Source organism: Schistocerca nitens, chromosome 3, assembly GCF_023898315.1.
Source record: "Schistocerca nitens isolate TAMUIC-IGC-003100 chromosome 3, iqSchNite1.1, whole genome shotgun sequence".
Lineage (NCBI taxonomy): Eukaryota > Metazoa > Arthropoda > Insecta > Orthoptera > Acrididae > Schistocerca > Schistocerca nitens.
Genome location: NC_064616.1, coordinates 345,280,543 through 345,295,639, shown reverse-complemented (window position 1 = coordinate 345,295,639; position 15,097 = coordinate 345,280,543). Strand labels below are relative to the sequence as shown.

Here is a 15,097-nt window from a genome sequence, read left to right as displayed (position 1 = left end):
AAGAAAAAGAGAGCTTATAAGGTAATACGTTTTCTCCTAGACACAGTATCACTGACAATCACTAGGCGCTTCAGTCTGGAACCGCGCGACCGCTACGGTAGCAGGTTCAGATCCTGCCTCGGGCATGGATGTGTGTGATGTTCTTAGATTAGTTAGGTTTAAGTAGTTCTAAGTTGTAGTGGACTGACGACCTCAGATGTTAAGTCCCATAGTGCTCAGAGCCATTTGAACCATTTTGACAATATATTTCATGTAGGAAACAAAAATTTTCGCCGAGCTAAAATTTTATTTCCTTCTGGGAATATAACATGGATCTCCTAATTAACTAAGCAGTACACTATCAATCCACGGTGTGTGCAAATAACTGAAATGTCATCAAAGGTGTATTTCTAAATTGTTTGCCTTCATACCTCAAAGTAGGTTTTCATTTCCACATTCCCCTCATGGGGCTCACGACACTTTCGTGCGTGCATGGCGAGCACGGACCACAAAGGTACTGCATCACCTACTGCCTTTCCTGTGCTGCAGTCTCTCATCTCTGATTATCATTCCCTCTTTTTCTCATGGTAGCAGCCTTTGATGTCGACCTGCCTATTTCCAAGATTCTGCTTTCCTTTCTCCGAATATTAATTCATTTACTTTACAATACCTTTGGGCTGAAGTAACTTTAGATCCCTTCTTAGCTGGACCTCATTTTCCAAATTTTTCTGTAATGTTGGCCGACTTAGAATAACACCTTAAGTAGTACCTACTACATGCAGCGTTAAAGGTCATCTGTGCACAATATCTGCGTACACTCTTATATGAACTCGAAAGCCAACGATTTAGTCAAACCAATGTGGTGGGGTCCATGTGTACCCTTTCGGTGGAACCCCCTGACAACACAGGGATCGCACAGCTGATGATGATTGGGCTGCTAGCTCCCTGCGTATGCCAAGGAGTAGATGCTCGTCTTCCTGGGGCATCGGAACTTTCAGCAGTAGCTGTCGTACCAGATGGCATTTGCTGCCGCTGTCTGGCGCCCTTGGAGAGAGCCCTAGACCGGAGTTGGTGGCACATGAAACGTATCAGATTATACCAAAACAATGGCAGTTCTAATCTGGCCTTCTCATCAGATAGGTCTAAATATCTCAGTACAGATATTTATAACTCTATTACTTACCCTACTGTACTGCAAGTGGCACCAGTGTCGACACAGCAGACTACCCCGTGGGAAGGAGGACAAGCCAGAAGTCTGGGAGCGAAACATTTTATCCAATATAATCGAACTGATGGGGATGTTTTTGCTGCGACAGATCCGTTATTTTTCGCAGATCATATTGAAGGTTGATCTGGAGAAATTGTGACTTTGTGGAAGATGTGAAGTGGATCTCTATTGATCAAAGCCTGCTCTGCTACACAGTCGGCAACTATTTAGGCATGTGATCGTCTGGATGACATACCATTGACCATTGCCCCACACAAAACTTTGAATATTGTCCAAGAAATCATCTTCCACGGAGACCTCACGCTCCAGACAGACGAGTAGCTAAAGACTGATTTCTGGGGGGCAATGAGTACATTTCGCCTGAAGCATCCAAAAAGGTCCCAAGGATAATCGAACAGGCGCAGGCGGTTTGAAATCCTTGGAAGGGAATGGCCTCCCATCGCCGCTTTGTCAGGTTGCATTAACGAGCACGTGCAGGACATGTCCGGTGGGATCACCCACGCCAGTGGAACTGCTATTCCCATTTCTACAGGTGCTCTCTATCACTGGCCAGTGCCTTGGCGCACCAAAGACATTTCAATAGTTGTCCAGGATCGCCGAAGAGCCCTGCAATGCTTCAAGCAACGTCCTTTGCAGACTAACCTTATCACCCAGACTTTGTGCTAAGGCTCACTATCTAATTATTTGCAGTAAGAAGGAATGCTGGGAGAGCTACGTCCCCTTCCTGGAAACATAATCGTCCTCATCCCAGGTGTGGACTAAGCTCTGTAGTCGTCAGGGACCCAGAGATCCACAATTGTACCGGGTCTCTTACTTCAATATGTTATCTATAATGATGCACTGAGTCTCAACAATTTGTGACCCACTTTGTGACACCGTCAGCATCCCATTCTTATGCAGTTGTCTTCCGGACGCTAAGCGACAAATTAAAGACATCGTTCTCTCCTTCGCCTCTTAGCCTAATTATGTAATGAACCATTCACTGACTGGGAGTTGCTTCAGGCTCTTACCTTGTCTTACAGTATAGCCCCAGGCCCAAATTCCATTCAAAATCAGGTGATCCAGCACCTGGATATTACTCAATGACTTGATCTCCTCAGGGTCTTCAACTGTGTTTGGCTCGACAGGGTCTTCGCTTCTTAATGGCGAAATAGTATCATCATCATAATCCTTAATGTGGGCAAAAGCAAATATCCGTTGACAATTATGGCCGATTAGCCTTATTAATGTGCTCTGCAAACTGCATGAAATGATGGTTACTCGCCGTTTATACTGGATTCTCGAATCTTGGGGCTTTTTGTCCCGCTATCTGTGTGGCTTCCAAGAGGGACCAACTGTCTGCTTACACCATACTGCAGTATTTCTTGACCTACATAAGGCATGCGACACTGCCTGGCGCCATCACATTTTACTTATCCTCCATGACTGGAGCTTTCGAGGATCTATACCAATTTGTATTCATCAGTTTTTATCCCGCCGGTTGTTCTGGGTCAGAGTTGACACATCACTCAGCTATCCACGGGTCCAACAGAATGGTGACCTCTGCAGGGCTCCATACTGAATGTCACACTCATTCTCATTGCTATAAATGAGCTTCTCACCTCTGTCAGGCCACTGCCGATCCCCATGCTGTATGTAGACGACTTTTGTATTTGGAGCAGCTCTCACAGCATAGCCTTGGCTGAACATCAGCTCCAAGACAGCATCTGACAGGCTTCTGCTTGGATCTTTTCCCATGGTTTCCAGTTCTATACTTCAAAAATAAGGGACATGCATTTTTGTCATCATACCACGGTCCTTCCTGAACCAGAATTGTACTTAGGTGCAAGGCACTTGGATGTTACACAGACAGATTTTTTTGGGACTCCACATTGACAAGAATCTGACTTGGTTGCTCCCCATTCATCAGCTAAAGACTGACTGCATACGAAAGCTCAGTGCTTTGTGGTTCCTTTTCCATGTTTGTTGGGGTATTCTCCTTCATATCAACGGAGCTGTGGTCCAATCCGGCTTGGACTATGGTTGCCAGATTTATGGCTGTGTAGTGCCTTTGGCTTTGAAATTGCTAGACTCGGTCCATCGTTATGGAGTTCGACTGCCCAGTGATGCCTTCTGGACTACTCCTGTACACACTCTCCTTGCTGAAGCATGGATCTTCCCTCTTCAGTTACGGAGTCACCAACCCTTGCTCACCTGTTCAATCGCCTTTTGACAGTTTCCTGGTCATCCAAATTATCCTATTCGTATTGCATATGAGATGCATCGACTCCCTGTTACCCACCCTCACTTGTTATGACAAGTTGCAAAGCACCTCACAGCAGGACCTCCGTATATCCACCGTAGAATGCACAGCCCATGTTTTCGCTCCCTCCTCCCACCATCCCCACTTGGTACTCAGGCCACACATTAAAACCGATTTATTTCAAGGATTTCTCAGGTACCCTCATGACCTTTCGGCATCTGTTCCTTTGAGTTCTTAAAGAATATCAGGGTGCTACCACATTTCAACATGACGGTTCTAAAGCAATAGATAGGAGGGGTCATCCTATTACATCTCCTGCACGTGAGGAACACCATTAACTGCCGGTAACATGTTTTTATGGTGGAGCTGGTGGCAATTAACCAAGCATTAAAAGGGCCTCCCTTGTCCCTGTTTTTATATGTAGTGTCTCAATAAGCAGTCTTCAGGCCATTTACCAGTGTTACTGTTGCCACCCTGTGATATTTGATATTTGTGACCTTGTTTCTGGACTTGATCATACTGCCTGCTCCGTTCTCTCTCTCTGGGTTCCAAGCAGTTTGTATCCCAGGGAACAAAATGGCTGACGATATGGACAGAGATGTGATTACTCGCCTCCATTCACTTTGACAATCTCGGGTGCGGATTTGCAGGTACAACTATAATGCCTCTGCTCACTAGAACATGGATAAACATCTTGTGGGCTACTGCCCCCTCCAATAAACCCTGAGCTATCAAGGAGACTACTGCTGCATGGTACTCTTTCTTCCGTTATTCCTGGAAGGAATCCACCGTTATATATCGCCTCCGCATCAGTCATACTACATGGACCCATAGTTTTATTTTGCATACCGAGCCGTCCCCACATTGTGGGTGTTCAAATGGCTTTAAGCGCACTATGGGACTTAACATCTGAGGTCATCAGTCCCCTAAACTTAGAACTACTTAAACCTAACTACCCTAAGGACATCACACACTTCCATGTCCGAGGCAGGATTCTAACCTGCGACCGTAGCAGCAGCGCTGTTCCGGACTGAAGGGCCTAGAACCGCTCGGCCACAGGGCCGGCTTTTGTGGGTGTGGAGGCTTACTGACAGTTGCTCATATCCTGGTTGAATGCCCCCTCCTTATGGCTCTTTGTGCTAAGCATTGTCCTCAGAATTCTTTGTCTGTCGTATTGCCAGATGACTCATGGACAGTTGAAATGCTTTTCCGTTTTCTCCTTGACTGTGATGTTTATTCTCAGATAAAACGTTTTAAACTACCTTCAGGAGAGGAGCCAGTTCGTTTGGGCTGGGGACGTGTCCTGCATCATGATGTTTCGTGGGGACCCTTGACCCTGTCTGCTTTGCATGCTGCATCTGTCCTCTCTCAATCTGTTTTAGTTGCTCTTGGGTAGTACGCCTCTTTTTTCTGCCGCACCCTGCTCTTCGTTTTAGGAATAGCCCTCTGTTGATTCGTGGTGCTATCCTCCTGTTAAATGCTCTGCCTGTGATGGATCAGGGATGAGATGGTTGTGGGAGGGGATGCCCCATTCGCATGCAGAGCTACAGCGGACATCCATGTGCAACCTTAACTATTGCTCTCGTCTAGTTTTATTATTGACGGGCCAACTGATGTCCATTACATTTTTAGCACTGTCCCTATTGACCAGAAGGCATTCTTTACTCTTTACCAACCCTTAATCGGGTTGGCGGAGGTGCAAAGCGAGTGGGGTACCTTTGGTCATGACTGAGCCCTAGGAGACCACATGTCTGCTCTAACCTACGTACCTGTCGAATCCATACACTTTTGCTCTCTGTAAATCGCTTTCCCAGCTCTGGCATCACTTCTGCCTTCAGTGCCTCACTCTTACCACTCCTCCGTAGTGTCCTCGTCCAAGTTCATTCCTGGTGAACGTCACTGCCTCCGGATGAATGAACTCTTGACTAAGGGACTGATGACCTCGCTTGTTAGTGCCTTACCCCCGTCAACCAACCAACCAGTAACTTCCACATTATGACAGGACACGCAAACAGGCATTAGTTGAATAAAAGATCTGAAGAAATTTCCATCCTACAACTATGCATTTAGCGATATGGTAGTATGTTTGACTACTAAAAGAATTAAAAACGACAAATCAGTATTCGGCTACACAAAGAAAGACAGAAAGAAAGCAGTAGATGTCAGACGTACAACAAAGGTCAGTGACCTAATGTAAGAGAAAATACCTTGAAGTAGCAATGGGCTGGTCACATCGCTCGAAGAAGAGATGGCAGATGGTAAAAAAAAAATTACTAGATTGGAGCCCAATTTACCAAAAAAGACAGAGGGGAAGACCACCGCACAGATGGGACAGCGTCTTAAGAAAGAAAGCTGGATTCAATTGGCTACAGGAAGTTCAAGATCTGCAGAAATGGAAGAACCTGCTGGAATTCTACATTGCACGCCGACTCAGAGATGACACATCACCAAATGACTGAATTGGATGATGATATATAGAGTGTTCCAGGGGAAACGGTCAGTATACCGGGATATGACAGGAACGATCATTCGAAGCAAAAATGTGTAGTCAACTGTACAAGTGCTCGTAGCTCTTAAGGTATACGTTTTTGAAGCCACGTTCACTAGATTATTTTGCTTTGTATGGGCGTTCTTGTCATATCCCTGAATATTCCCCCAGGGACATTCCATCCCTCCCTCTTCCCCCCCCCCCTCCCCCAGGGGAAGTAAGGATGGAAAGTTGGATATAAGACACTTGCCATGTATCAGGCTGGGAAGCAACCTCAAATCGGTGTACAAAAGCCACATAAGCTACAGCGGATGGTACACACGCGAGATTTTGAATATTCTCTCGCTCTCTTAGGCCGCCCGCTTAGTTGGCTGTTTCATTAACGTTAATTTAAGTTTTTCCGTGCGAATGATGAAAGAGGAAAGACTTTTGTAAAAATTATGTAAAAACTGATTACGTTTACCTCTCGATCTAAACTTCTCCCTTACAAGCATACGAGCTTCGTAGTTAAGAGGACAGACAAACAAAATTATTTAATAGTTAATTTTATGCTGTTAAAATTCACATTATTTTGAACTAAAATTTACACAGATGTCAATTTGACATGTTGTAAATGCAAGGAGGAGTTTTTAATGTTCAGTATTGATTTTGGGCAAAATACCGCGCAGGGAGGGTGCGGTGTAGCTTAGGTGACTTTTGTAGGCGAATTCGAGGCTGTTTCCCTTGTATACTCAACTGTCGTATATCAGTTTTTTCGTGTCGACTTCGCCTACACCACTTTGGTACATTGTAAACAGTTATCATTTACATGTTGTATACACGGTGTTACAAAAAGGTACGGCCAAACTTTCAGGAAACATTCCTCACACACAAAGAAAGAAAATATGTTAAGTGGACATGTGTCCGGAAACGCTTACTTTCCATGTTAGGGCTCATTTTATTACTTCTCTTCAAATCACATTAATCATGGAATGGAAACACACAGCAACAGAACGTACCAGCGTGACTTCAAACACTTTGTTACAGGAAATGTTCAAAATGTCCTCCGTTAGCGAGGATACATGCATCCACCCTCCGTCGCATGGAATCCCTGATGCGCTGATGCAGCCCTGGAGAATGGCGTATTGTATCACAGCCGTCCACAATACGAGCACGAAGAGTCTCTACATTTGGTACCGGGGTTGCGTAGACAAGAGCTTTCAAATGCCCCCATAAATGAAAGTCAAGAGGGTTGAGGTCAGGAGAGCGCGGAGGCCATGGAATTGGTCCGCCTCTACCAATCCATCGGTCACCGAATCTGTTGTTGAGAAGCGTACGAACACTTCGACTGAAATGTGCAGGAGCTCCATCGTGCATGAACCACATGGTGTGTCGTACTTGTAAAGGCACATGTTCTAGCAGCACAGGTAGAGTATCCCGTATGAAATCATGATAACGTGCTCCATTGAGCGTAGGTGGAAGAACATGGGGCCCAATCAAGACATCACCAACAATGCCTGCCCAAACGTTCACAGAAAATCTGTGTTGATTACGTGGTTGCACAATTGCGTGCGGATTCTCGTCAGCCCACACATGTTGATTGTGAAAATTTAGAATTTGATCACGTTGGAATGAAGCCTCATCCGTAAAGAGAGCATTTGCACTGAAATGAGGATGGACACATTGTTGAATGAACCATTCGCAGAAGTGTACCCGTGGAGGCCACTCAGATGCTAATAGTGCCTGCACACGCTGTACATGGTACGGAAACAACTGGTTCTCCCGTAGCACTCTCCATACAGTGACGTGGTCAACGTTACCTTGTACAGCAGCAACTTCTCTGACGCTGACATTAGGGTTATCGTCAACTGCACGAAGAATTGCCTCGTCCATTGCAGGTGTCCTCGTCGTTCTAGGTCTTCCCCAGTCGCGAGTCATAGGCTGGAATGTTCCGTGCTCCCTAAGACGCCGATCAATTGCTTCGAACGTCTTCCTGTCGGGACACCTTCTTTCTGGAAAACTGTCTCGATAAAAACGTACCGCGCCACGGCTATTGCCCCGTGCTAATCCATATATCAAATGGGCATCTGCCAACTCCGCATTTGTAAACATTGCACTGACTGCAAAACCACGTTCATGATGAACACTAACCTGTTGATGCTACGTACTGATGTGCTTGATGCTAGTACTGTAGAGCAATGAGTTGCGTGTCAGCACAAGCACCGAAGTCAACATTACATTCCTTCAATTGGGCCAACTGGCGGTGAATCGAGGAAGTACAGTACATACTGACGAAACTAAAATGAGCTCTAACATGAAAATTAAGCGTTTCCGGACACATGTCCACATAACATCTTTTCTTTATTTGTGTGAGGAATGTTTCCTGAAAGTTTGGCCGTACCTTTTTGTAACACCCTGTATTTAATCTGCCAGTACCTAGAAGTAGCGGGCTTTCGTGACAAGTTGTAATGCAAAACCAACAAATACGACACTTTAGCTTTAGTAATTTATATTACAATATATGTCTACTGCTCGGTTCGGCATATAATAGAGACACATTGGTTCTCGTTTAGTAACACCTTGCCGAAATCCGACTAGATGCAGTGCATTATACACGCACGTAAGTGCTTCGCAAAATGAAACTTCACGTAGTGTCTGAAAACTCGTCCCACTCCATGAACACGATAATACGTCCTGAATGAGAACGCTTACTGACGGAGATGGCACTACGATACGTCGGTGTCAAACAGTCCCCTCGACCAAATTCCGAGGCTGGTTTCTTTTACTAACGGAAAAAAATTTCTGGACTTCGCTCTGTTGTCGCAAGTCTTAGACTTGTGTGACTGTTAACAGTAGCTCGTAGTAAATAGTAGCTCCAGTGACTGTAAAATTCCTAGGAAAACCAAATCTGAAAATAAAATGTGCTTGTTGCTGGCTGTCACTGTACGGATGATTAGATACGGTGTGACTAGAGACGGTAGTTCTGACTGTCCTGTATGTTTTTATCGCATTTATTTTGGATGTTTCACTCGATGGAATCCTTTCACTTAAAAGCGCGTTGTAGCCTGATATGAGTCTTAGCGAGGGCCGAAAAAGGGGTTTCAACATAGTTTTTATGTTTCAGTATGAGTCACATATTCGGTTTTTCGTATTTTTAGTAGTAAAAAAATAAGAATAAGAAAATAAAGCTTATGACTTAAAGGGAATAAACGGTGTATATATTGTTAATTTATTTTTTATACAGACTTACTGCAAATATTGAGGAAACAGTAATTAATATGTTTCGTCGGTGTTTGTTTCAGGGTGCAAAGAAGCTGTGTCCTCAGTGCAATATGATAACATCACCATCGGACCTGCGGAGGATTTACATGTGATCGCCCCTAGCTGATACTCTGGCGACCGCCATCCATTTTGTTGAAGAAGTAACTCCAGTGGAAACACGTGCTACATCTCTCTGAAGTGGAACATCCCTTGGCTTTCTTCGGTTTGCGACATAGCGTATTTATGAAACTACGGACTGATGATGGATTTGTTGGTGCACTGCAGAGAGATGAAGCTTTTATTTGCGGATAGCTGCAACTTCACAGCACAGTTGGAAGATTTTTGTGTCAATGCGTTCCTTGTACGAAGGTGAGTTGCAGCTACGGCTTGTGAGTTACGGCGTCAAGAATGAATACACCAATCAAAGCGACGTTCTTTGACTGGCTTGCAAGAGACATAGGCGGTAGTGCCGTCAATCGTGATAAGCTGCAATTTACTTCAGTCGATTTTGAAGTAACTGACATTCGTAAGATTTGACAATGTGCGTGAAAGCTCAGTGTCGTACGTACAATGGCTAACGATTTAGGGAGGAAACGAGTGCATCGTAATTATGCAGGACTGTTGTTAAACTCAAGAACAGAAGCGTCATCTGTGTGAGCGTGTGGATTCTCGCCGTTAACTGGAGGCGCACCTGGTCGATTCCGGACGGGACAGAAGATCCGAGTGGGCAAGTTGGAAATTAATGTGTGGGAGCTGTGCCAGCCCCTCATGTATTCGTATTTGTCGAGACAGTTGGTCTGCTCTTTGTAATGAGACGACGAGGTTCCGCAGATCGTGGACCTCCTCCGGCTTTGTGAGGATCTTAAAAAGTCTGAGCTCAACGAATTAAATAGCAATACTGATTCGCGACTCGCATTTGACAAATCACCACAGAAGCATCCCACTAAGGCCGCGCGCGCAAATTTCATTTATAAACCTCTCATTAATTTAACCACTGCAAAATGTGTTTTGGCTTCAATCGTCCTTCGTCTCATAAATGTTTGTGTGGCCATCCTACTGACGTAGTGTACATGCACATTCCCAAATAATACTTACTGAAGCAGTGTAGCATTACCCGATCTTGTTGACGAATATGTATGGCAGATTCACCGTATGTATTTGTCATATTTTACGTTCTCTGTGTATATTAAGTCTGTGAGGCCCTTACTACAGTCTGACAGAAATCGGTTTTAATCATGCAAAACACGTACCGGTATTTTTAACGAATTCACGATTGGTATAATTGTTCTAGAAACTTTAATTACCTCTCGTCAGTGACTGTTGTCGAAAGATTAGCTGTCTGGCTGACTGCGCATCCCAGCTACATTTCTAAAATAAAACTTAATTTTTATTATAAAGTGAACTTTCTTACCAAAATAAAACTATACCAATTAATAATGAGAAAATATTTACAACGTGACAACCGTCAGTTATAGGTCCCATACCCTATCACTTGTGCAAAATATATAGCTTACAGTAAACATCTTGCCGAGCGCCCATGTACAGTGTCGAATAATATGCCAAATAGCAACCCTGATGAGGCTTTAATAGCAGAGTACCATCTCAAAGCAGACGGCTATGGACCGATTGTATTAGATAGAATTCCGTCTAGAAAATTACCCGATATGAATCTTGTAACTCAGCCCCACTTCTGCTCACGTAGTCTGCTTTTATTGTTACTGACAAAGTTGTTCCGAAACGTCCTTAATTATCAGTCTACGTGTGCTGGCTATTGTGTATCCGAAACGTCCATGAAGATAAAACTGTGTGGACCCAGAGAGCTGCTTTATTGCTTAGCCGTACACTGCTGCTCCCTTCTGTGGCACCAGAGTTACTACACACATTTTCCAGGGTAGTTCTTTGATTCACAACTTGAATATTTCTCTTTAAAAAATTGGTTTTTCGTAGTAATAGTCCGTTGCAGACAGTCGGCTGTGGGAATGTGTAAGTCGGATCCTTCCATCAGAAGCAGTTTGTCAATTAAAAAGTAAATTCCAAACAGTAACTGACGAAAACAGTTTTCAGTTGTTTCGACAGTTCTGGCCAAATGTCGATTTCATCTGATCGTTCTAATATCGTGTCAGAATACCGTATGAAATTTACATAGGAAATTAAATTCTATTAACTTTATCTGCACAGTAATGGGGGAAACTTAACGTTGTGAATTCTGTATACACACAGAGCCTTTTATTTAACACCTTGGTTCTACATATTAATTACAGAAATCTATGTACCGTTTACGAAACCACCAGTTTGACGTTTAAGTGTTGCAGTTATGTCAGAAAATCGTGCCTGCTCTAAAAGTAAGTTGGCGAAGTGAGAAAAAATTCAACTAACTGCGTTTAGTTGCTTCCTATGCTGTCAGTATGCTACCTCACTCGGTGAGAAAAATACTTAATTAAATAAAGTCAGACTGCAGGAGCGTCATGTCGAACTGAAAAATGTAAACATAAACAAACTGAATTGTTCGTGTAGGGCTTCTTTGTGACTAAATGACTATATGTTAGGAATAGCCAGTAAAACGTTTTGCTTCCCAGATACTATGTCTTTTCATTGTATGAAGAGTACGTGTCTCAGTGTGCGAGAAAACAACTCGTGCAGAATGTAGGGACAGTAAAAATAACCTAGAGTCCCAAAGGTAACAGAATTAAGATTAACCTAAATCTGTGTGAACTGGAGATAAGACAAACCTAGTCTGCAGTGACCGCGGTTAGGGAGGAATATGTCGATGGTAGCCAATAAAAACCCCGCAACTCCATCTGTTGGTGAAAACGTCGTAATTCCAGTAACCAGTAACTCCATAATCAGAGAGAGATTTGAAAGTGTGGTAATTTCTCTAATCTGTCAATAACTAGGTTTCTACTATACAGTTACATATGCAGCAACTTTCTGTATCACTTTATATTATTTTTAAGAAACCGTTTTTGCTTCTCCTGCAAAATTTAAAAAAAATGGAGCTACGAGGTTTTTGTTGCCTATTATCGATATGTACATGTGTGTGCGAACGCATAATCCTGCCTAAGATCAATTATACATTTTTGTTACCTCATCAAAGTATTGATGCAGAATTTGAGTAGGGTGTCACCGATATTTAAAAGCGCATAGATAGGTATGATTCAAAATCGAAAACTTTGAGATTAGTAGATGTGGATTGCTCGTGCCTTCCTGCCCTTCTACCGTAATACATTCCGAAGGAGACACGTTGGATTTGTCTGAAACCGCTTACATGGAACGTTGCAGACCACATGAGAACTAGCGTGGCTGAATCAAACCGTAATTATGAGACTGACAGCGTGAGTTCTGTATGTGCGACACGTCTGCATGTCTCTCTTTTGGCCAGAAAACATAATGTAGTGTAACTAGAGGAAACAACTCCTAATACGTAAAGGCGACTTCCAGTGGGATTAGGGAACAATGTCGAACGCATAAAAGCAGGGAAAAGTTTTGAGAACATCTGTGTTTATGTTGCGTGACCTCTGTACTTATATAAAATGCCAGCAGTTGCACTAATATAGCCATCCACGAGTTTTGTTAAAGTAAATTTGGTCCATGTGTTTTTACCAGTGTCGAAGTACGGTTCTACAGGCCCGTCTGCTTAGAAGTACCCGGCAGGCATTCAGTTGGCGGAAGACTTTCTTGGAGAGGTTAACAATACTCTCTGTGACTCTGGCAGGGACCACGACCATTTTACGTACATTACGGAGCACCGCATGTTTATCTGTAACCTGGGTGTGCTGTTTGTGTAATAGAATGCATGTTCACGTGTTAAATTATATGAGAATTTTCATTACATTAGTTACATTTTGTTTTCTGGGTGTAACTGGCAATGGCATGGCAGAAACTGTAAAGCTTTGGCAATTTCCACTCAGTACTACAGCTAACCAGCTCTCTATATACCGTGCAACTTCCCTTTGTTGGCTGTAGTGTAGATTGTTGTACTCCCCATTCGGAGAAGAAGAAACTGAAAACAGTTCTTTTTAGTAGTAACCCAGTCCTACCGTCCTCCCTCAACTGAACATCAGCGACGTGGATTTTAAATTCTGACACTTAGGAATGAAATGCTTGTGTTGCAGTTCATTATACGTATTTCGTGATGAAGCAAACATTATTAAAAAAGGTTTGACATATTTTATGTGGCGCTAACGTTTTTTGTATCTAAGTACGAGTAGCAGTACCTTTCCAAGAATTGTTTCTACGGGTTAAAAGGCAAGATTTAATTGGAATCGTCTGTGAAATTTTATGTAAAACGTGATTATTGTTAAATAACGCGAACATCTGCGAATAAATATACTGTATATGGCCCCACCAGAAAGGCATTTTTCGTCATATATGTTGTTATGGTAAGATTTCACGTTAATACAGAGATTTATGAATTTTTCCCGTTGTTTATATGGCCATTGGACACCTTACTGACGTAATATTCATGTGTGCCTGTTTACTAGTCCATGTAATGTTGTGGTTGAGATGCCTCCTGTTACAGCATTAAACTGTAGTTTCCTTTCTGTTTTACAAGACAGCTTTAATCAAATATGTGCATAATATTACTCAACAAACTCACGTTTACAAGTCTGAACCTTACAGTTGTATATTCTTTCACTTACTTTTACACAACAGTCATGTTGCATTGTCTCAGTAGAATCTTTTTGTGATTCACATATTTGTTTAAGTTCGTGCCACGAGGATAAAATGTCTATGTTCTCAATTCAAAATAATTTACTGTTTATGCAATTAGATTTAATTATCTCTGTCATTTTCATCTCAAGGACTTAACTCCAACCCAATGTTGGAGAAAATTTAAAATTGAACAGAAATCAGTATTTACCGATAATGAATTATTATGGTATAATGTATTTGAATACCTTACAGCCAAGTGCCCATTTCTTCAATTTATATCTGTCATAACTGTCAATACCTAAAAATATATGTGTGAAGTTCTACTAATGTCACAATCCGAATTTCAGTTTGGCACAACCTTTTCTCATTGCAAAGTTGGTTCTGTATCTTGATAATTAATTCCTAAATACCATAAATCACACAGAGTGGTATAATGGTGTATTTAATTCGTATTGCAAATATATAAATGTATACATACAGTCAACGCTACATGTTCGGTATCATATGCATTTTGCCCTAACGCCAAAACGGCAGATTAAGCTTACATATGTGTTGTGTCTTTAAAGCTATTATGACTAAATGCAGTAGCAAATTGTTTCCAGACCTGTAATAGAATAAATATTTGAAATATTAAAGCAGTTTTATCTCTTTGTTATTACCTTGCTGTTCTCCCCCCAAATCACTTAAAAAAATATGTTGTACCCTGTGTCAAAGGGCTTGTCTAATGTATTTGGAAAACTTAAACAGGTTAGCTGCAGTATTATTTCATACTCTGTGGGTGTATTTAATCAAAATTAATCTTGAAATTAATTTTTAATTGATTTGTCTATTTATTAATTTAGTTTTATTTTTGCAGTTCAGTGCACAGCACAGCATGAAGTCGATTTCTGAAAGAGTGTTTCTTTTTGAGAATTGTATTGAATTGGTATCTCAGGCTCATCTTCTCGTGAGAACCAAGTTTCACACACCAAATGAGAATAGACTTTCCACTCCAGTTTAATCTGGAAGTGGTTCCAGTTGTAGAAGTCTCTCATGTAGTGAGAAGGCTGTTAATAGATACTGATTTTGTGGGTTGTGATCTTTACGAAGAATCTTCAATCTCTGTTGTTGACTGAAATGCATCCACGTGGTCTTTTTCTTGTGAACTGAATAAGAAGCTAAGCTGTGGTACACCAAACTGCTCAGTTTTGTGTTATACAAGGATGCAATACTTTGAGATATTATTCATCATATGATCTGTAAGAATAAGCTATCTGCTCCCTTATGT

General features: G+C 42.3%; 1 protein-coding gene across 1 annotated transcript in view; it reads left to right on the top strand.

The window, feature by feature from the left end:
* The window catches only part of LOC126249226 (E3 ubiquitin-protein ligase RNF220-like), a 717,707-nt gene extending 703,227 nt beyond the window's left edge, over positions 1–14,480 (top strand). Inside the window, exon 11 of the mRNA XM_049950882.1 lies at positions 9,219–14,480. Coding sequence (XP_049806839.1) covers positions 9,219–9,290 — 72 coding nt within the window. The 3' untranslated portion in view covers positions 9,291–14,480. The remainder of the gene's footprint in view (positions 1–9,218) is intronic.
* Positions 14,481–15,097: the final 617 nt, after the last annotated feature.